The sequence below is a fragment of the Lonchura striata genome, chromosome 1 (assembly GCF_046129695.1).
Source record: "Lonchura striata isolate bLonStr1 chromosome 1, bLonStr1.mat, whole genome shotgun sequence".
NCBI lineage: Eukaryota > Metazoa > Chordata > Aves > Passeriformes > Estrildidae > Lonchura > Lonchura striata.
Window position 1 is genome coordinate 103,042,128 of NC_134603.1, and position 24,144 is coordinate 103,066,271.

At 36.7% G+C, this 24,144-nt stretch overlaps 1 protein-coding gene across 13 annotated transcripts in view; it reads left to right on the forward strand.

Annotated features, from left to right (window-relative positions):
• The window catches only part of POU6F2 (POU class 6 homeobox 2), a 352,332-nt gene that overhangs the window by 109,689 nt on the left and 218,499 nt on the right, over positions 1 to 24,144 (forward strand). For all 13 annotated transcript variants that reach the window (XM_021546659.3, XM_021546677.3, XM_021546724.3 and 10 more), the window contains one exon: positions 23,260 to 23,351. In XM_021546659.3, the coding sequence (XP_021402334.2) occupies positions 23,260 to 23,351 (92 nt within the window). The remainder of the gene's footprint in view (positions 1 to 23,259; positions 23,352 to 24,144) is intronic.

Sequence of the window (24,144 nt, forward strand, 5' to 3'; positions counted from 1 at the left end):
TTTTTTAATAGGCATTCCATACCATGGCAAAATCAACCCACGTGCATTTCATCTCTTTAAATTAGAGATAGATGTGATTCTCCTTATGCTAAATATTCTTTCTCTGCATCTCATGCATCCAGAACATGTATATTGAAAATGCATTGATTTGTGGTGAAATTCTGAAAATCTTTTGTTTTCCCATGCCAGATATGGATCTATTTTAGTGTTAGATTTTAAGAGATGGGGTGGAAAATGATGGATACACCAAAATAAAGGAGACAGAGTTGCTACTCAGCCCTTTTCTGTATTTATCATATGGTAGATAAAAATCATTCAAGTAATATAACTGCAACTGCATAATCAATTTTTTTCTTGGATCTGTTTTGATCTGCAAATGTTTCATGTTCTTGATGTAACTAATGTAAATTAATGTAAAAATAATGTAAATATGTATTTAAAATAAGCTATTGAAGTATTTTAAGTTCTTCAACTTTACTACTGCAAATTTCAGATGCAAAATTTTGTTTAAAGATGAGACAGTGGAGGGGGACTGACTTTCAGAGGATTATTTATTTTGTAACTCTTTATCATTCAGAATGATGCTGAAGAATAAAATAATACTGAAAGAAGAAGGAGGGAAATTGTGTTTTTACTTGTGTAGATATCAGCCTGATTGTATTTATGTAAGGTGATCTGAGGATAGTTCTACATAAAAATGAAAGTAGGGAGTAAATATATATGTTTGCACACATATGTAGTACAATAAATTATTTTTTTAAAATATTGAATAATAAAAGGTTTACTGAATAAGACTTGTTAAAAGCACCCAACTTCTTCCAATAGTTTGTATTGAGCAACAAAATGTATTCCTTTTGCATTAAGATTGCATTAATTTGTTGCTTTATTTTGATTGTCACATACATTTTAGTTTGCTTCTTTCTCTGATTGTTTTGAGAGGGCTTTCAGCTGGTGCAAATGTACAGTGCTTCCCCACTGTTCATGTTTTAGCTGGGTATGGACCTATTGAAGAGAAAGTGTAGTTAAATATGGTTGACTGCATTTTCCCCTTATTTTTCAATTTCTGATTATTTTTTAGTATGCTAATGTTTTAAAAGTGGCAGGTAAATATTTTTGTTACAAATCAATACTGCACATATTGCCAAAAGGTCCTTATCCAGCAATCATCTTTCAAACCAATGGGAGTCTTCCTGCTTGCCATGCCAAGCTCTTCTGTGATGGGGGGGTTATGTTTTTCAAGTGCTTTGACAGACTGAGGTTTAAGCAAAGAAGCATATCAAGGGCAAGACATCGTGCCATCTCATTCCCTCTGCAGCCACTCTTGTCAATCTGTTTTCTCCTGTTCTTCCCAAAACGATCATGCTATATCTCATAGGTTGTGCTGACACCAGAAAATACTGAGTGATGTAGGACTGGGCTTCCTATGTTTAAAATTATCTTGAATTTATTTTTGTCACTGCATTTCTTAGGACACTAACTGGACATCTTGGTCTGTGATGTGACGTCCACTTGGTAGAAGCAAGTTATTTTTAGGCTTTGTTCAAGGATGAAGCTGGCTCCAAATGATCTCTTTGATGCCTTACACAGCTTGGTAAAGCTGTTATGCTCTTTAAATTTTAAAGTAATGTTGCAAAGTTCTGTGCTCTACTCTGGAGGCCCCTGTCCTGAAGCAGAGCTGGTACTTCTGATGGCTGGCTTTGCTTGTGGAGTCCTGTACTGGTTTTGACACCGCAGTATGATGCACCATCAGCGCTGAATGTTGGGGAAGGCTACAAGGGAACTGAAAAATCCAATATCTAATAGCCTTAATCTTAATTTTTGTTTTTGGTGTCTTATAAAACTTTATGAAGATCAGGTGACTGAGACCCGCATTTTAAGACATGGACATGCCATTGTTGGCACATGGTGATAGCACTATAGAGAAGAATATGCAACTTTCTCCATTCCTTTTTTGATACTAGAAATTTTCAGGTCCTCTTTAATTGAGATACTGAACTCGTGTTTGGTTAAGACTTTTCAAAATATGCTGTTTGAAGCCCCTAAACAAAGATCTTTTCAAAACCCATCAACCAGGATTTCCCCTCTCCCACCATGCCAAACTTTTCTTGATTTTTAAAAAGGACAATCAACTTTGTTTATTGTTAATAATAATAAAACCTTAGTATTTTTTAGATTTGTTGTTCAAAATGAGAACAAATAAAGGTACAAACAAATAAATAAATAAAGGTACAAACAAATAAAGGTTTTGATTTCTTTACATTGATGGAATATTAACTTGAAAATGTGCAGGTGAATGTTTATTAGTCATATTGTTAATTGCTACCATGTTAATCCTGCAAACTAAAATACGAACCTCTATTTTAGAGAGAAATCCTATTGATATCTGAGTATGCACTCTATGAAAAATACTTTTGTTTGTATGAATGGACTTACTCACAAGAGTAAAGTCCCTTTTTAAAGTAGGAGTAGGTTGGATTGGGTCTGTGGTATCAGCCTAGTTATTTGCAGAGGCACAGGGACACAGTGGAAGCAGAAGCAATTTCTTTTATATTGTGCATGAAAATCCATTCAGATTTCTAGAAGGGTCTGCTTTATTTCCACTTTATTAAATATAGTCTTGCTTATCCTTATACCAATTGTATGTGTGTGTCTGTTTCTGAATGTATCTTTGTTTCTTTATTGTAATATGGGAATATTGTATTTTGCAGTCTGTAAATTAGATATTTGATTCAATACAGTGGCAGAACACAAGAGTGTTAAAAATGTCCAATTCCAGCAGGTGAAGCCAAGGGATGTTTAAAGCTTGGTGCATATAATGTTTATATTACATTAAGTACTGTGTTATTGCACAGGATGCTTATTGTTAGTGTCTGTAGGGAGAATCAGTTCCAAAGATTTCAATTTCAATAAACTGATTATGCAGTTCCACCACATGCAATTAGGATGGTAGTAATGAAATGGTTATGAAGTCCCTTGGCATTCTGTAGTTATTTTTTTTTTAATTTTGTGAATAACATCAGGAGCATTCTGAGGGGAAGTGTTTATGTATTTATTTGTTATTGATCTAAAAAATACATTTAACATTACTAGTTATTACAACTCCAGTCTCAACAACAGGAAGGAGATAAGCTGTTTCAACATTATTAAATGCAGGGTGCCTTGGGAATCAAGAAGATTTATCCTTTATATAAATACATTAAATATTAATGAATAGTAATTACAGAAATTAATTTATAGGTGCATTTATTTTCTAGTAACCTCTCATTGCTTTATTCCTTCGTTGCAAACAATGCATATTTAAATACAGAATCTTAACAAATACCTTAGATGACAGAATGGTTGTCTACTGATCAGAGTGTTTCATGTACTTCACTGGATGATACAGAGAGAGGATAAAGTGAAAAGAATGTGAATGCTCTTTGGCTAAAGAAGAGATGGATCTCTTTAGGGGAGAAACAAGGGCAACACAGGGAGAATTAAAAAACTTATAAAGATTGCTGTCTTTTACTACAGGTTACACTTAGCCTTTTTGGAATACACTATAAATATCTCCTCTTTTGAAAAGCCTAAAAATATCTTGTTTGCAGTTTATCATCATTTTGTGTGGAATTTTTGAGTTTTCACGGCTTGAAATTCTTAAGGTTTTTGGGAAGAATGCTTGCATTTATCTTATGTGCAACTTTTTGTCCCCACAGTTTTCTACCTTTCCAGATGCCAAAAACATTTATTGTTGTTTTGTGGTTGATTTTTCCTTCATTTGTGCCCAGATCTGGGCACAAAACAGCTCCAGATGAAAGGTCAGTTCAAATTCTGGCATGGATTTGTAGTATCATCTTGGACAGGTCAATCCTGGGCAAGATCACAGTCAATCTACTACCTCTGTCTGAGTTTCTCCATCATTGAAGTAGGTAGGGGACATATTTTCTTCTCCTTTTACTGGTCTAAACAATTAGATGTGGGGAGAGAAATTTTCTGTAGTTTCAGGTTGCTAGAACTAAGTCTTTGGAAAAATAAGATGGATATGAACTGTATCTTACTCTGTCTTACTGCAGAGCTTCTAGATTTCCAAATTGTTTAAGAACCCCTTTTTTTTTGCTTTCTTTTTCCCCCTCTTTTTTAATGTAGATTACAGGGTGGGAGAAACATATATATGAAAGATGAAAGAGAGGAAACAGTTCTGCTATATGTTCTTGCCTTTCTTCTGTTCAAACTTTGCTGGACTTCTCTTGGGAATAAGACAAATGGATGAGTCTAAATATGAGAGCCACCAGAGATCTATGAGCAATTTCCACAGTTCTTACATAGACAAAGAAAAATAAGGTTTTGTGTCCTTTTCTTTCCCTGATCATAGCTAGAATTGTGTTATTGCTATCTAACAGGAGGACTTTCAACATTCACAAAGTTGGTTTTCAGTGATTAACTAGATTTGCAAGATTAAGTGTCCATGAAAACTTCACAAGCAATAAATGCCTCCTCCTGTTAGCAAGGCATTTGAAAGAGACTTGGGGAAGAAGGCAGAGGGGAGAAAAGACAGCCATGGATTTTTGCCTTCAGAAGACATGAGTATCAATTCCCACCAGCTAAGGCATGCAACAGAAATCACAATAAATTTTCCAAACAGAATGTCACAGAATGGTGTTGTACATATACCAGTGTGGCAAAAGGGATCTGGATAGTTTGATAATGCCAATCACTTAAGTTACTTGTTGAATGATTCTCACTGTAGCTTATGATAGTGGAGAAATGTATATTAATTATCTTGATTGCATGTAAACAGTGGTGGTTTCTCTCATTTGAATTGCCTGCTGTTGCCTGGTACAGATCTGACAAACGAAGCACTTTTAAATACATGAAAAATTTATGATAAGAGGGATTTGCTTGATTCCAAGGATGATGAGATCGTGTCTAAAGAAAAATTTAAGTCAGATGTGGGACTCAGATCCTTCTTGGGGGGAAGTGGTTTAGGATTTTCTGGGACTTTGGCAAACAGCAGTATTTTGAAATGCTCCTCATTATCTTTATTAGAAGGTGTCATGGTATTGAAATGCTCTATCAAACCTACAGAAATCAATCAATTTATTTTTATTGAAATTAATTAAATTTGTGTCACACCACGTAAAAGTAAGTTCACTGCCCATATAGAGTATCCCTGGTTACCAGGATGGAGCAAATGTCTAGAGAGGGCAATTTCCCTTTGCAGAGTACATGTATCTAATTCAAGATCAAAACTGCAATTTGACCAAACAGGCATGTATTAAATCATCCAGATACTTTTGTAATAATTAATTCATTAATTCATTAATTCATTCATTCCTTTTTAATCAGCAGAGTTTGAAGAGTCTAAATATTGGTAAGCACTCAGAACCAGGGAAAATTCCCTAGGAATCCTCACTGAGAACAGTGAATGTGTTGGCCAACATGGAGTTGAGCAACATGACAACAAACAGAGGGTCAGGAAGGACTGTAGGGAGTCTGTTATTTTGAGCATCAGTTCAGACATGGTTAGTATACAAAGTGCTACTGTGGATCTTATCTCCTGGCCTGCTGCCAGGTTAATTTCCAAGCTCAATATTTCATGCTGCTAGCCTGAGTAATCCATGTTTTTGTGTGTCTGATTATACCAGCTCTACTTGCTGCTGGTGCAAGGCATGCTCTCCTCCATATGAGAAGTCAGACAATCCTTCTCTGTACAAATTGCTGTGCAATTTGAAAGCAAGCAATAGTCCACAAGAAGAGGAGTTTTTGATATTTAGTCAAGCTCTCCTACTTTCCTGAATGAATATCAAAGGTGTTGGACAATGGTGTTTCAACTGTACTATATGGTGCCTCTCCAAAAATTTGAAAACAAGGTCTTCACTATGGTTTGCTGCTTGACATTTTTTCCAGCTCTGTCTAACAGGGCACAGTCTCACAGGACTGAGTTTTGGGGTCGGGATCATAGGAATGACCGGACCAATATATTATAAGTCACTTTATGTGTTTGAACCATTCACAGGAGCAGATGCCCAAAGATGAATGCTTTCTGAAGCAGCCATTAACACCTTCAGTTCAAGCTGAAGTTGAACTGTTTAAGCTCCCCTCACACTACACTGATCCTGCTCTGCCCTCTGCACTGAACTCATATGGTGACCCAGATTAGGGAGCCCATCCTGCTGATAAGAATATTTTTCTTGTGTTCTCCCTACCAGCTGTTAATGGTCATCCCATCTGAGGCATTGCACAGGTGCAGTGAAAGGGATGCCAGCACATCATGATGTAAGAGATGCATAAACACATGCAGAAATAAATGCTGTTTTATCTTCATGTTCTTTGCAGAGGACACAATGTTTAGCACAAAACGTGCATGCAGAAGGGGTTTTGTTTTGCTTTATCCCTGTTCCTGTACATGTTGGTAGTTTGCTTATACTGAAATTAAACAGAAATGTGTACGCTTAAAATTGATCACTAAAAGATACTGATTCATGCCTGCCTAATATAATGTGTGTCAAAATGACATCTATAAACTCCCAGCAGACCTGGAGGACAGTTAGGTCTTCACAGTATTTATCTTTTTGTGTGATCCACTGGAACTTTTCTGTATTCAGCTGAACTGCATGAATGTCAGAGGGCAGAATCTGGCCAAGTGGATGTAAATTTTAGAAGAAATCTCCTACCCCTGGACTTGGCCTTTAATAAAGAAAAAATTAGAAAACCTCAATTATTTACTGAGAACTTCAATGGGAGAAAAACTAGTTGTAGGGTTTTCTTACCTATCTATAATACAGACTAATATAGTCAGATAATAATTATATACTGTTAACAGGTGAAACAGCTACGTAAAGTTCTCAAATAATTTAGACCATAGTAAGTAAATGACTGGAAAGTCTTCACTGAGCACCATAATTTCTGCTGAAATGACTAACAGCTATAATCATATTTTGCTAATCATATTTCTTCTAATAAATGTTGGGTTTTGTCATTTTTATTCATGATTTATTGGGCAGAAAATAATTCAAACCTATGACTCTAAAAGTATCCAGACCAAACAATCTTGTCTGCTGTGCAAACAGGCCCTTACATCTTGACAGAGTGATGACTTTTGAGTGAAAGTACATGGTTGCCTGGTGATACAGAGATTGGCTCAAACAGTTGTGAGTCTGTATAAATGGTAGTGAATGCCAAAGGAATTAATTTAGGGAAAAGGCCATGCAAAGTTTTGTAGAAGCTTTTGAGCCTAAAAGATTGTAGTGATGCTTAAGCATTTTGCACTATTGAAGTGTACTTACTATAGTGAATATGAGACCTAAAAAATTCCCTCTATCACCTTGGAGTATTGCTACAGTCCTGCCAGATGAGGGCATGGACTATGGAAAATCCTTGCCAGAAGGCTTGCTTTGGAGCATCCCCTTGTTCAGTATTCACTGCTCTTGTCTAATCAGTAGAGGACAGGAGTTTGATACAAAACTTACTGTGGAGCTGGGCTGTTTAAAACAGTCCTTGTTAGTTGGAAAGATGATGGCTCTTATTACTGGTGTGTTCTCAGGTGTTTGCAGTAGCACATGGAAAGGAGAAGACAGTACAGGTCTGTCAGATAAATTAGCCATTTTCAAAAATCCTGAATGTGGGTTGTGTTTGACTACTTAGTTTGGGATGTCAATTCACTCCTTGCCTTTATTAGCTCTGGGAAATTGTTCCTTAATAGAATATAGAAGGAAAAATCTCATGCTAATAATTCTGTCAGCTGCTATTACCACATCATTAGTATTTCTTGTAATTTATTAAAAGAGAGTGATAATTTTTTTTATGTTCATTGGCATTACAGTAGTAATGTCCTGTATTTTTGTGTTCCATCATCAGTAAAATCTATCAAATAAATTCAGGAAAATGAATGGATTCAGAACCTGTGAATTTTCTATAGAGGTAGGAAAGAGGTGTTACTCTCCATTTCGTGAGTCTGAGGACCCATGAAAAACAAGATATTATACTTAGCCTGAGATTGTATAAATGAGTACACATCTGCTTCCCTTCCCTTCCCTTCCCTTCCCTTCCCTTCCCTTCCCTTCCCTTCCCTTCCCTTCCCTTCCCTTCCCTTCCCTTCCCTTCCCTTCCCTTCCCTTCCCTTCCCTTCCCTTCCCTTCCCTTCCCTTCCCTTCCCTTCCCTTCCCTTCCCTTCCCTTCCCTTCCCTTCCCTTCCCTTCCCTTCCCTTCCCTTCCCTCTTAAAAATATAAAAGTATACTAAAACAGGAGAATTATGACAACACTTTTAATCACCTGCGTTATTCCCATAAATTGTATAAAATTAAAATGGCAAAAGGATTTTGTAGCAAAAAGATTTTATTTTCAAATGCAAATTATGTACATGTTGTTTTGTCCCAGGGTTTGCTCTTAATCCCCAAACACTGTAAACCCATAAACCCCAGGATTTCTGGTGGTTGTAATTGAACTCAATGTGTTACAACTGAAATTTGCTAATCAATAGAGAATTCTGAATAAAATCAAGATTTTCAGGCATGGGTGCAGAGAGAGAAAGCTGTCTCTGGATTATTTTTCAACATGACTTTCAGCCTTGCTCAGAGGCAATAAAATGAGATGACACTGGGAAGAAAAGTTCCTCACCAGAGCTTGTAGTTATTGTTGTTTTGAATGCTTACGCAGTTGCTCCACTGGACAAGATCGATCCATTCCTCAGCAATGATCATTATATATTGTTTCATACAGCAAATGCAATGCTTTTCTTTTAAGTTGTCCTTTCTGATGGATGTTATTATGCTGAACCTTATTGCATTATATTATAGTTCTGAAATATTTAGGTATTAGTAGAAGAGTAGAGGGTGAATATGATATTGGGGTTGAAAACATTTGGCTTTGCAGGGTAAGAAAGTACTCATGGAAGATGAGCTGCTCCTAATGGGGAAATGCTACTTGCTGTTCCAGCATGAGAGGGTGAATTGTATAGAGCCTTCAGCCTGCAGGATGCCCTGATGTGTTTTAACCCCTTGTGTTATTAGCAGGATATGTCACCATCTAGTCTGACTTCCTCCACTGTTCCAATTTTAATGCAAAATATCTTTTTATTCCAAATACAAAGTAATTATCAGAAAAACAATAGTGTTTAAAATTGCCTTATATTCTGCATTTGAGATTATTTTTCCTAGGAGTTACCCTTCATTTAAAAACATAAGCAATTAACCTGTATTTTTTTAAATATTCTTGAAGCCACTCTTTCAAGGGTTTTGTCCAAGAATCCTCCCAAAGAGGAGGAAAACAGCACAGAAAAGAGGGAAACAGAGCAGGAAAGAGAAGCCAACCCTTTAGAGCTCTGTACTTCAAAAGGAAATGAATGAAAGTTAAAACAGCCTGCCCTTTACCTAGATATGAGACATAAATGTCAGTATTCTTTGCAGTGACTAAACCACTCCTTTTTTCTACTCCCTGAGTATTGTCTCCCATAGTGGGTCTGTCTGAGGTTCTGATATGAAATTATTTCAATGCCTGGAGCTCAAGAAGAGGGGCACACTCCTCATGCTGCCCGATGTTGTAGGTTGCCAGTGCCATGCTTTCACTCTCCAAAGGGTGGGTCCTGCTCCTGCAGGTACAGTGTATAGAATGCTCAAACAAGTCAGCTGTGACTCTGCCTTACTTGATGGTGGCGTAATATTTTGGGGAGCTATCCCTCAAAAGCCTGATGCAGAAATATCAATGCCTACTAAAATCATTAAGCACTGACTGGCATGCTGCTAGAGGAATTCACATTCACCGTGTTGTTCTCCATCTGACTTCTAAGTCTGCTGCTTGTGGCTTAGGAGAACTGATATTTGTGCTGCTTAATCCCTTGCTTGGCACTTTGCAGCTGCAGAGCAGCACTGCAACACTCTCCTGCTTAGTCTACTGGTATTTCAGAACATCCGAACTGCTAGAGCTATTGCTAAAGTGTCCCAGCATGGAAGTATAGGTAAGGACTGTTCTGTGGGACCCAGCTGCAGTGCAGGTTCCCCTGAGAACACACAGCATTTCTGCTTGCAGGCAAATGTGATAACGTCCAGCCCTAGCATATGACACAACACAACCATTATGCCATTCTGAAAGATCAGGACACATGCACTGTCATATAACCCAGTGCTTAAGATCTCAAACTTCGTAAAAGTCAGAATACTTTAAGGAAATCTTTAATACAGAACAGCAGGCCTGTATCTTATTGCCACAATTTGTCTCAGCATTGCTATATGACATCAAATGAAACTTATGGAGAAGAAAGTAACTACCATGAAAGGAATTTTCATGCAGTTCACAATAGATATCACTTGGTATTGCCTATCTACTCGCAGCTGTGCAGCTGCCAAGCCAGGCTTTTCAATACCAAACAAAACTGTGTAAACTAAAAGAAAATATTTAAATTCTTATTAAAGAAGGCTTGAGAAGTCTTGCAAAGTCTTGCAACCTCTGTGAGTGCTATCCACAGGGGTGTCTTACTCAGAAGGATAAAAAAATGTCATTAGTGCTTCATGCACAGGTTTATTTCAGTAGACTGCTCACAAGTGTAGGTTAACAAAGAGTAGGAATGTATTGCTACTCTCTGCTGTTTTGGGCAAACCTTGTCTGTGGTCATTTTTCAAAAAAAAAAAAGGATTCAGAGGATGCTGTTGTACAACATGCACTTCCTGTATTTCTCTCAGGTAATCTATAGATTGCTGTAGCCACAGAGAAAGGGTGTGCATTTGTCCTGCATTCAGTGCTTCACAGAAATCTCATCCAGAAGCAAATTAAGAGTTAGGATATATTTCAGCAGTGAACCAAGAGAGCAGCATCAGACCAGGAAAATTTTTGTTGATAACAGAGCATGTGCTCAGCTAGCTAAGGAGAATGAAAGAAAAAGATATTTTATCTTTAAGTAAGCCTGTGGGTGTGCATTAAGGACTTAACTCAATTTGAAAAATGCTGCCCAAATTTGTTTCTACTGTGCATAAAGTGTTTCTAAGCTTCAGATGAGCCATTATATTTATCCAGCATGACATCTGTTAAAATATTTTTGAATAAGGAGCCTGTATGGAGCATGCATAATAAGATAGCTTTTGTGAGCATGTTTGTATTCCTGATAGATGAGAATGGCTCATTTGGAGCCCTCCCAATTTTACACTGTTTAGGAGGTATGCTAGATCCCAGCTGAAAACACACAAGAAAATGTAATTAGTGGAACAAAATTTAGTGCATTTGCCTTACGGCTACTTTTTACATTGCAGCACTTTTGCTGTTAATTTTCCTTCTCCTTTGAGGTATTAAAAACAAGGTATTTTTGATCTGGGGACCTTATCACATTACAAAATCAAGCCTTGTTTCTCAGTCCTTTCATATAATTTTTTCCTTCAAATAAAGAAAACCGGTTTGCTTTTCATTAAGAAAATAAAATAACCAGACTCATAAACCTTGACCTTGGCTTGTAATCTGGCAGAACCCAGCTAACAGAAACACTGACTAAAATAGAATGGACAACTTTCTTGAGTAAAGATTTGTAGAATTGTACTTCTGGTTCACCAAGTTTCAGGCCAAAGCAAATTTTACAGCCAAGTTATAAAGATTTGAAAAATGTGAAGCATAATGGAAATGCTGACACAATCTTAACCACACAGGCATAAGCAGCTCAGTGGTATAATCTGGCAGTTTTGAAAATGGTTATATGATAATGTAATTCAGGCCTGGAGAACTTTTTGCTAAATGTATCAATGTGAACCAAATTTACTTAGACATTAATAGAATCATTCACATTCAAAATCTATACTACTCTGACATATAGATCAAGACAGTTTCTTTCTCCCTGATTTATATCAGTGAGATATATGTTACAGTACAAAATAAATAGGATGAGTATCAAATCACTAAGGAGGTGTTTTTTCATTCTTCCAATCACTATTTACTAAACAGTACCACAAGAGCTATATCCTTCAGAGTATTAATGTGTAACCAGAACAAACAGAGAACATAGGAAAGGTGGAGAAAAGTTAGATATATAAGCAAGAAAAAGTGAGTTATTGATTTTATTGACTGGTTTGTTAACTTCTGACATTGCAATAAAACCTTATTTATTTGTATACAGAAGGCTCAATTACACAGATACATATTATTTAAACAACTGGGTTATTTACAGGAGAATTGCAGTTTCATAAATAATATAGATCTGCATTTCTCAAGCTGATGTTTATCCATTGTTACCACTTAGGGAGTTGTGGTATCCACAAATGCTCTTTAGAGGAAAGTCATTAAAATAATAAGTAAAACCCCTGCTATTGTAACAATACATGTCCAAGGCACACATTAGCACATACAAGCTGTGTTCTTCACAATGACTGGAATACAAATCATTACATCCTGCTTTCTATGACTAGAGGAAGCAGCATGCTGGCGATACTTGCCACTCCAATTGACATGTTCTTTTGGTCCAGGATTTCTCTATGCTCTGACAGCCCAATAACACTCTACACATGGGATGAGAAGAGCTGGTGAAGGTCCCACAGGAAATGGTTGGGTGTCGGAATCCAGGGCTTCCCTCTGGCTGCCTTGGAGGGCCTGGGACCCTGGCAGGGGATCAGGAACCCCCCTCTAGAGAGCCCCAAGAGACACTGTCTCTGATCTCTGTCCATGGAAAAGAGTTTTCAATCTTACAGCATGAATTACAAGCTCTGAGTGTTTGATATAAGTAATAATTCAGTGTGGCACGGGTACAAAAGTAAAATTTTAGGATTCTAGATTAGGGGTTCAAAGGGGACAAGATGGGGGAAACTGGGTGTGTCTTGTCCTTTTTCTCCTTCTTCATGCCCTCCATGTTTCACTGTAGTGTTGGCATTTTTCTATTGGTTTAGGCTGGGGACACACTGTTCAACATAGATGATAGATATTGGCACATTATTGTAAATATAGCACAGGTAGTTTCTGGTATATAATGTTTGTAACTTCCAACTGAGGGGCAGAGCCCCACACGCTGCCCTGCAGGACAGACCTGTGGCAGGGCAGCAGAACATGTTAGAGATAAGCAAGAATAAACAACCTTGAAAACCAGCACAGATGAATTATGACTTCTTCTTTGGCAACAGGGCAGAAAGACAGAGACTTTTTACAATCTTGGGATCATCAATACCTCAGATTCTGACTGTTGGGCATGAGCTGGCTGGGCATGAGCCTAAGTCTTCCTTCTGCCAGATTAACACCTGATTTTATTTCCTTTATGACAGCTGTAAGGAACAGACAGTGGACTTGTTGGCTATTTCAAACCAGCCCTGGCTATCTTCATAAGACAGCTTCTCTGGGCAGAGAAGCAACACAGTTGTGTTAGAGAAACACACACTTTGCACTTGTAGAGCACCATGTGAGCATAACTGTATGTCTTCCACACCAAGGCTGGCTTCTGTTTGCTTATTTGGGAGTATGGTCTAAGAAGTTAAAATCTGTTTGTCTATATGTACCTTTAAATGTAATCTTTATATTTTGTAAATATAGCTAGGTTCTTCTAAAGGGTTGGGTAGGTCTATGTCAGATGCCAGAGTTCTTACAGAATAGTTTCAGAATATTTTCTTTAAAAGCATTTTTAGAAGGAATCTATGATTACTTTTTGTCCAACTCCAAATTATGTTTAGTAGGCATGTACATGTAGTCTGAGATCTGACCTAATCCTCAAAGTAAGTAATATGACAAATGGGAGCTGATGCTGGTTTTGTGTTGTTGTGTAATGGAGTTAGACTAATGACAGGACAATAATATAATAGAATTCTGCAAAGCCCTGACTTGACTTTAAGTTGAAGTAAAATCATGGAAATGAGGAGGACAATAAATGAATGCTTTGCAAAAAGGATAAAGAAATAGTGTTACCCAAGTATATTAGTGTCATAACACACTATGAATGCACTTAAATTAATAACATTTTTTACCAGTAGTTATTATTCAGTTACTGTAATGCTGAAAAAATAAACAGAACAATAATATAAAAAATGAAAGTGATGTAGGAAACTGATTTTTTAAAATTATGTATTTGTATTTAGAGAGGCATATGAATATATATGAAGACAAGTATTCTTGTGGATTAGAAACATTTTATTCCATAAAACTTAATCCTGTTAGGATGTGTTGCAGTGCCCTATTTAAAGCAAGTTTCCTGCCACTTGCTACTTTGGCAAAGTTTTGTCATATGGCTTCATTTTGCTTTTTTGCTTCATCATGGCACACTATCACAAAGAGGACTTGCCATGACAAGACATTTCTAACCAAAAGATATATGCATCTTACATGTAAAGCTTTTTTAACCTGTGCTACATTCTCAAACCTTTCCTAGGAAATTAATCCAACACATTTATAATCCAGTGGGAGTTTGACTCACATAAAGGCAAGATACAGTGTCCAAAGGTTTGTAATCCACTTGGTTATTTCTATGGAGATCTATTTGGGGTATTTTCAGTGTAGAAAGGACTATTTTAGTAGCTGCTGTAGCTATTTGCCACTGACTGGCAAATAGCTCCTCAAAACCAGACACTATGATGATGTTGGCTACTAGTCTTTTTGCTACCTTTTGTATTTTTAGCTTTTGATCTATGGAGGAGGAAAGGATTGGAGGGGTGGGAAGGGGTACAAAACAAAAGCTCTTGGTGTATGGTGTAAACTTGGTTTAATGACAGTAAGGCTTGACATACTTTGCAAGACCTGGTTGTAAGACTGAATGCTCTTTAAAAACATAGATATAAAGTGTCAAAAGCACCTGGCAAAATTGTAAACAGCCACTACAACCGATTTCAGACAATAATAAAGAAAAGGAAGTTAATTCAGTTCAGGATTTATGAGATCTGGAGGTGTGCATACCATAAGTTTCTGTAACTTCCAGCCAACAGTTTCATTTGAAATAATGCCTCACCCTGCTGAGCCACATCATGAGAACTTGCTGAAGATATCAAATGGCACCACTTGCTTTTGAAAGGCTGTTGTATTTTTGTTTTGCTATATTGCATTTCCCAGCTGTAGCTGGGACTTTTTGAAGAAATGTGTGCAGCTACATAGATTTATAAAGAATACTAACCAGTTTTGTGATGTAGCTGGATCTAGGACTGTGAGTTCTCCTGAATACAGAGTTGCTGCCACTAATAAGGTTTCCTCCTGGATCTCAACTGGACTTCTTCACTCTGCCACTCTGTGGGATGGCTCTTTCAAGAGTCTCAATGAAGTCTGAACAGCTGAACAACCTGTAATGAGGCACTTGATGGAGCTGCCCCACAGGGTCATGTAAGGACCACAGCAGAAGATGTAAAATTGTTAAAGACACTGCAGGGATGAAACTAGTGAACTCAGTAGCAAGGGTGATAAACCACTATTGCTTTATCATACTTGCTGGTCAGATTGCTCCAGTAGAAGTTAACATACATTATGGGGTGCACTTTGCTGAACAGTGACTCTCCTGTGAGGTGCTTTTACTAGGTTTAATAGAATACTTCCTTCCGTAACTGGATGCTCTTCTCTCACCAAACTGGGTAATTTGAATTTTTAAGCAGATTGAATTTTTATCAGACTGATAAAATACTAGGTTCATCTGCTTCCTACCTTACAACTTTTTCTTTCCAGTCTCTTGTCAAAGTTGTGAGTTGAATTACTGTCACTGGCTGCCTACCTGTGCCCTCTCTGTTGAAATTAGTCTATCAACGTAACTTGCAAAAAGCAAAATATGTCATGCATACTATGCTTTTCCTCCACCCAGAAGCCTGAATTACTGTGCACCAGAGATCATCCACATGTGTTGCCTGGCTTTCAGTAGGCTGTAGTGCCAGCAGCCAAGCACTTATTAATTGTGCAAAACTGTGCTCTTTGCCTGAGGAACTGGGTTCCTCAGGCAAACAGCAATATATATCATTATAAGATATCTTCATAGTCTGGTTTATTTGGGGGAAGGGTACAAAAGTCAGGTAGGGAGGGTGAGTGTTGGTAAGTTGGGCTTTTGATGGAAAGCTTGCCCTCTTCCCTATTAGGAACAAAACCAATATGCATAGGTAAACACTAAAAATTCCTAAAGAAATCTAAGATAGCTATAAAGATGGCAAACTCTAACAGTTGTTCCAAAATAGATGTTCTTTAATGTGTTCATTCTTTGACATTTAGTAAACTTCCAGGGATGGAAAGAAAGGAAAGTTTAATTTAGAGAAGCCTCCTGGCCTTCTTAGCTAGGGATCAAGGGCCCAACATGAAATAATAATGCATTCAACTGTCCATCTTCTGGTAAGTCACCTTTATTATCACTGCATTTACCAGCACTAGCAGCAACCAATGAGTATGAAATGTTGTATGAATTCAAAGACTGGTAGGGTCTTTGTGGCCCTAATATTTGTGCTAATGCATACAGTATAAAAGGAATTAGAACTCTCAATATGAAGGGTCCAACTCATAAAAAATGTATGTACCACTAACAAGGGATTTTTATGCACTGTACTTAGTGGGTGAAGAAAAGTAGAATGAGTCTATTCTGAATAAAGAACATACTTTTGCAATTATATCCCTTCACCTTTTCTGGAGTAGCAACACTTATTTTCTCACATGAGGTATTTGAAGTGGAAGAATATTCATATAGGCACCAGTAAGAAAAAAAAATCACATATGGTAAAGAGAAAAAGGAAAAAGTGAGACAGTGGAAGAGGAGCAAAAATAAGGATGGGAAAGAAGAAAATTTAAGGCCCTTGAGAGAACTAAGATTTTGAGTTATTTGTGATTTTGTGCCTTGGTATGCTAGATTTTTATAAGGTGGTAATTATAATTTGTGGCTGCCCAGAAGCAGTCCTCTGTAACATGAATCACTTTAATAGTCTGATTTTCATTATAAGAAGTCATGGAGTTTTAATCCTAATCCAGAAGGATGCATGTGCATAAATACAAACCAAGCTCTGTGCATAGGGATAATGAGCACAGTGATTTCAGCTACTACTGCATGTGCCTTGTGGGAGAAGATCCTTTAGGAGGAAATAACTCCAGGGACCAGGCAAAGCCAGTATTCTATACTCTGCTGGCAGAATGACTTTGAGCTCTCCAGATGATTTTAGTAGCTTTGCAGTAGCAAATGCAAGGCAATTTCAGATAAGTATAAAACTGTGGTGTTTTACTTACTTAAGTACTGAATGATAGACTCAGTAAAGCAAATCTGCTCTATTCATACTGCTGTCTAACTCAATGCATTTTCAATGCAGGTTTTTTAGCTCTTCTGTATAGGATATTGCATTGATATATATGTCAATGTGGTAAATCAATATACCATTCCCTTATCACACCACAAGCATTTTCAAAGGTAAACTAGAAGGGCTTTGTACATAGGTAGGAGAAAATGAGGAATGAGATCTATGTACGTTGACACAATCTGACACTGTAGAAGATGTGCACAGCATTTGTATGTTGTGCTGAAATGATTGAATAGCAAAATCATAGCATCAACATTGCAATTTTATTAGGTTTCAGAGTTAACAAGTGCTAGTAGTAATTCTGCACACATCTAGAATTCTACACACTTGTTTGTGTCTCTTTTTGAGGGTGAAATTACCACCTAAAAATAAAAAATTAAAATTTGAAGTACACGTCAGCAGAAAAAGATTAATTGCTTAATCATCTGTGTGATAACTTGATACCTAGGGAAATTTTATACAATCCAAAGGACTGAATTTTTGTTGCCACAATTTGGTCATGGACTGGAAAAAGACAACTGTCTAACAAACTAAATATGGAAGGTCTAAGCCTAAATTCGTATATTTTAGTAGGAGAATCATTATTCAAATATAATTTATGAGATTGATTTTCTTTGCTGAGGTAGCAGGAATATCTCCTCTGATAACCATAGGAAAATACCAATGTAAAACGTAATTAGAATAAAATCTCCATTTTCTCTCCTGCGAGTATTGTAAAATTTAGGTGTATTTGTGAAATTGTGTGTAACAAACTGATTACTAAGGTTTTACAATGTGGTACTTTGTATATGCTTCCTCCTAACATGTCCAAACTCTGATGCAACAGGAAAATGAAAATAGTGAAATTAAGAGCCAAAATGTGGTGGTTTGTGGCAGAATGAAGAGGGAATGTTATATTTTTTTCATTACCAGTTGAATCTTTTTCTTTAGGTTATTACATTTTGTTCAGCAAGATTGCTTTTGGTATAACTGCTGAGAGTTAAGGTTTCATTTAGCGAAGAGCTGAGATACTTTAATCAGAGATGATGGACTTTCACACACCATACCTTATAATTTTAATTATATTAGTTGGTCTATTTAATTTCCTTTAAAAGTTGGTTTTATCTCTTGATTGTTATTTAAATGCAGCAATGTTTTACTCATGTTGTTTAGTTTATTATTTTTTTAGTTTTAAAAATGTGAAACTTTTGTATCACAGGCAGTATTTTTACTTTAATGATTTAATTCTCAAAGCTGTATCTTTAATGTGAGCTGTCTCAGTGAGTAAGAAAAAAGTCTACTTTTGATTTCTTATTGTTATGGTTACTGAGAGATAAATACAAGTAATTTAATGTTGCATTGTGGAACTAGCTAAAGATTAATAACAACTGTTACTTGAAATGTGTTCGTTTATTAATTTTAATGCATTTGAAGTATTTTCTTATATCTCAGAAGGATTTATATATTCTTTTGATCACTGAAAATCTAGTATTATTTAATTTGATCCAACTCATTTTTCAAAGCATTGAGTTCTAAGGAGAAGTGGTCCAGCATATCCCTGGTTTTGATACAAATGTGAGACATATTGAATTCATTAATGGAGACCATGAGGAAGTTGTTCATATCCAGGTTATTTGCTGAGATTAGTCCTATGCTTTGGTATGAGCATTGGCTTTGAGTGAGCTTTGGTGCAGAGTTTGAGAAGAGGTACCAGGGTGCATCATGCCTTTGAGCAGGCACAGGCACACATGTGCAGAAGGGCCAGGGTAGAGCTGGACGTACACGTTTAATGCACTCCATGCTGTGGTGCTGTTCCATACCATTTTTCAGTTCCTTGCAAGCATCAGAGACTAGGTGAGACAAAGGCAGCTAGGACAGGCATTGCATCCAAGTGAGGATGCTGGGGAGCATGTGCAGGTTCACCTTGTCAGAACTGCTGTACCCCTGGAGCAGCCAAGCAGTCACAGAGCAATTTTGTGTTTTGACCTATGCCTTCCTGAACAGTGGATCTAGAGCTGAGGAGATCAGCTAAATTGTAGTTATTTGAGAATCTGCATTGGAGTCTCTTTTACCTGTTAGTTGTAAAGTGGGGCATTGGAGCATTCTCACCTTCACAGGGCACTGGGAGACACTAAGAACTGAGTTACCTGTTGTGTTGATGAAAATGTGTAAGAAACAAAACTATGGAAAACCTTTTATAACCAGTACATTTACAGCTGTAATTTTGTATGAAGCTTGGTGGCCTTGAGGTGTGGATTTTTTTTTTTTTTCTTCTGATGATTTGCTTGTTGTTTTCTCTTTTCTAAATCAGATATTGTGCAACATGGTTTTTCACTAGGTTTGTGGAATTTTTTTCTCATTTTGATAAGGGGAAAAGAAGGTTGCCTTTGTTTTACTTAGCTTTATTTTAAATAATGTTTTATTTTAAGAAGGCTATTTTACAGTGTTTACAGTGTGCTTCAATTTTTTATTGTGTCATGCCCTTCCAGTCCCTTGGTGAGATGAGAGGTATGTATTATATAATTTATAATTAATTTATGATGAATCACATATGATGAATACTCCTTATTAAATATTAAAGCCTTGTGTACAGTCGTGGCAGTACTATGGCAATGGCACTCCTGCCTGTTCATATGGTACTATTGAGCAAACTCATTGACTTAGGCTGTGTTGTCAGGTCTCAGTTATTATAAGAGCCCTGCCTAGGCAAACAATGTTAAGGGGAATTGGCTCTCCTTTCAGAGTAGTAGCCCTGCTACTGCCTTCCCCCTTCCCCTTGTGTACCAGCAGCCTGGGGTTGTAATGAGGGTAGAATTTCTGCAAAACATGGTTGCAAACAGAGATGGTGCTGCTGGTAGTTCCCCAGCTCCATAGGGGTTGTTATAAGTCCTGGTTCCTTGCTGACAGACCCCTCACTGACAGAAGGCTGAGTGGAGTTGGAGACTAACCTAACAGGAGGTAACAGGATGCCTGGATCAGACAAGTGGAAAATCTAGGCTAGATTTTGACAGTCCATTTTTATTAGTGAGGACTGGAATTTGGACAAAGGAATAATTTACCTGCAGAGGTCGTTACAGCATATGGAATTAACCAACTCCCAAATAAACTCAGTAAAACAGCAGTGAGAAACAGTGGTGGGGGATTGTGTGCTGCCAGTTTAGGGCACTTGGTCTCAATGAAGGCATTTTTCCAAATGCATAGCAATGAATATCTGAAGCAGAAATAGTAGAGAAATCAGAAATAGACAGAGCTCCCCGACTCCTCTGAAATCAGGGGAATCCCCCCAGTCAGAAATCTAAGGCAGAAAAGAAAAAGTAGACTTCTAGTGATGTTTTGTACTCTGCCTTGCCTTTTTCAGAGTGTTGACCTATGTGTGTCAGTGAATGCAGTGTACAGCAAGGAAAAATTGATGTCACAGTGTGATGCAACAGACCTTAATCCTGAAATTCTTGCTTCACTGTATTTAGGGCCAGCCCAGCAGGCAGATTTTCTTGTACATTTTCTTGACTCTTAAGTGTCTGTTATAGCAGGTAGATTAGAAGGGGCAGGAGAGACCTGAAAATTTCAGTCAGAGAATACAGGATAGATAATTTCATATAGGATGCCATATAAGACCACATGAAAGTGTGTACTGTTTTCCTGAAATGATTGCATCCTATGGGAACTGAATTAGGAGCAGCAGGCAGAGCATTTGAGCACTGAAATAAAAAAACCCAAAACAATCGTCTGTGGTGAGTAACTGAGTGACAGTAATGTAATCCTATGTTATTCTACCTAGTACAAGGACAAAGGAAAGCAGTCCTATATAACCATCTTGATGGCTTGATGGTCCGATATAACTGTCTTGTTACATAAAGATTAAGTGATCAACTATTGAAAAATCCTTACAGTACAGATAACGAAATTCAGTAGTTCTTTGGATGGGCACCATGGAAAAAAGAATACTAAAACAGGCATATTACTTCAGAACTTACATATATTTCAAGAGCTCAAGGTATAAAAATTGCAATAAAATCTATTTCGAATGACATTGGTTTTGTTCTTTTCCCAAAGATTTCATTGGATGATTTGATATCATTTGATATGACAGATTATCAGGACCTTGTTTTAATATTGATTAAATCACACACATAGACAAAACTTACAGTCCTTAAAATGACATAAACAAAATTGACTTATAAGATTTGATCTTAATGGGGAGGGATATCTTCATTGGTACTGAGACTTGGATCTAACATCACTTTACTCATACAGCTGTGAAGATTAATTAAAAAAAATTTTAACAGTATGTGGAAATTACCAAAGGAAAAATTACGTTTAGCAACATAGCACTTTATTTTGTATAGGAGGTAATAATACTGGGGAAACCCTGTTTTTTTTGTCTTAGGGGTGGCATCAGCACTAGAATTGCTATGCATTTGAAAGAAACAGTTTTCACTGACACTCATGTATCTAGTTACGCTTTTCTCTTTTCATTTAACTTGAATGAGTAAATTGCAAGTAAAAAATTTAGTGACAGTGTCTCTTTTTGCATATTACTAGGCAATTGTTGAAATCCTCACTGGTTATAGTAGGTCAGCTTATTCTCGTTATTAAATGACAATGGTCATTAAAATGGCAAACATATATCTGTAGAATTCACTTTATAAAATGTCAGCAAGTTTGCATGTTTTTATTAGTTCCAAATCAGATATTTCAATAGACCATTTGTAAGTATTCCCAGAGCAATGTCCATTTCTGAATTTTTGAGAGCACACAAAGATATTACAAATTAATCAGATTTTCAGATTTCTGCATAATAAGTCCACACATTTATTGTTTAATCCAATTCTAAAATGCTGTTATGATTGACAGCTTTCTGTAGAGATGGAAGTCAATTGAATAATATGTAGCAGTCAATTTTATTTGAACCTTAATGCGGTGAAGGTGTTTTTTTTCCACATTTCCATTATTTATAAGTTGTTCTCCTTGGAGAATATATAAAAGAATTTGTTTTAAATGAGCTGATAATACCCTCTTTAAAATTTATGACAGAATTGTATCCTTTTTCCTTGCAGCACAAGGGTGTGCCAAGAAACTGTTTCTGAATTATCTTGCTATTCATAGGACAAACATTAGAAAAGAGCATCTTGTTAAGGTTTACTTGGAATGGAATTTCAATCACTCATCAGAAGAAAAAACAAACAAACCAGAAGATATCATACCAATCAGGAAACCTGATGCCATTGCCAGGATTTTCTTTATAAGAGACCACAGTACTCTTGCAGCTACATTTGATACTTGCTGTCATTCTTGCAACCTCAAAAATCAATGTGGGCCTGATCATCACCACTGAAAAATTCCTTCACCCAGAGGAAATGGAGGATTGGGATGTAGTTTTGAAAACATCTTGGTACTCTATTACAACTGATAGGATGTTTTTATTTTTCTTCCTCCCTTTCAAATCTGTATTGCAGATTTCAGCAAAATTTAGCAGGCTGGACTGTGTTCTGTGCTTAGCAAGTCATTAGTGCCCCGCATATAGTTCAATTTTTAGATATTGATCTTCTCAATAAATGCTGGAAATCCTTGGTTTTGCAGAATTTTGCTAATCCTCCACATGCAATTTAAAAAGAAAGCTGTCATATGGAAGCATACCAGTTTTCATAGTGCCTTTTTATTGTGCATAGTAGAGCCTTTGCTGCCTCAGTAGCTGACAAAAGAAAATATTTTATTAAGATATAAAGTAGATGCGACCTGATTGTTTTTTCAGATAATTTTTGCTTTCATAAGTTGCAATAGCTAATGCTCACCTAACCATTAAAAAATGCAGTTCCTACACACACGGAGTGCTCATGTGCTGTATGTAAATTGATGTATAATGCAACTCACATTAGCTGGGTTGATGATAGCTTCAGTTTCACTGCTGTCAGATTTCTGTAACTCTTTGAATGAGTTGGTTGGTCTGAATGAACGTTAGCATAATTTATGTGGCTGATAAGCTATTTGAGTGCTTGAGTTATTGATAAAGCACTTTAACATATCATTTTCAGCTTCATGTTATGTGACATCAGAGTAGAAGGCAATGTGGCAGTCCCCGGGTTTGATATTAAAGTCAATCTGTTCTTTGGATTTCAGAGGCCAGAGGAAACACCGTGCTTCCTGATACAAGCCCAGCAGACCAGCACCAACCCAGTCAGTCCCATCCTGCATTCCCTGTTGGGCCTCAGGTCGGTATCTTTCCTTTTAACTAATTGAGATGTTCAATTTGATGAACAATAAAAAACTGTGATCATCTTTGATGTGTAATGTAGAAAATGTGAATCTCTTTGGCTGCATTCAGTGGTACATAAAGGGAACATGTATGTATCATGTATATTTTAAAAGTCTAGTTTGGCAGGATTAGATTTTGTATGTTTTTCTAAAATAAAACCTAAGAAGTTTTACATATTTAGGAAGTTAAAATATTTTAATTTCTTATGTAAATTACCTATAAAATGAATATAATAATTTAATATTAAAAACATTGTGCAATTTTAATGTAGAATTATTGTCTCTGACAGTTATGTCTGTCACACAGAGCTCCTGTATTAGTAAAGGTATTTCATTATCTTTTATGCCAGATATTTATTTTCTTTACAGCAAAGTGTAGTAGTATTACACTTTATAGGATTTTAAAATATATCCCATCTCATTTCATGATTTTATCCAAATTCAGCTATACTCTAAAAAGATACTCAATATTCTTCCACTTGCCAGGACAGTTGTGGTCCACAAGGCTTCTGGCAGTTGTCACTAGTGTTTTCTGCTCTTATCAATCAGTATACAACCAGGAATTTTTGGGAAATGTTGGCATTTAGGTACTTGTAGACTAAGTTGAGTTATGTCATATTTTGCTTATATATTATCTTTCGTGTATGTGTAATGAATTTTCCAGTCTAGATTCAGCTGGGATTGCTACTATGCTGTTTGACTGAGGCTTCCAGCTTCAGACTGTCATATTTGTCAAACTTTTCTGTATCG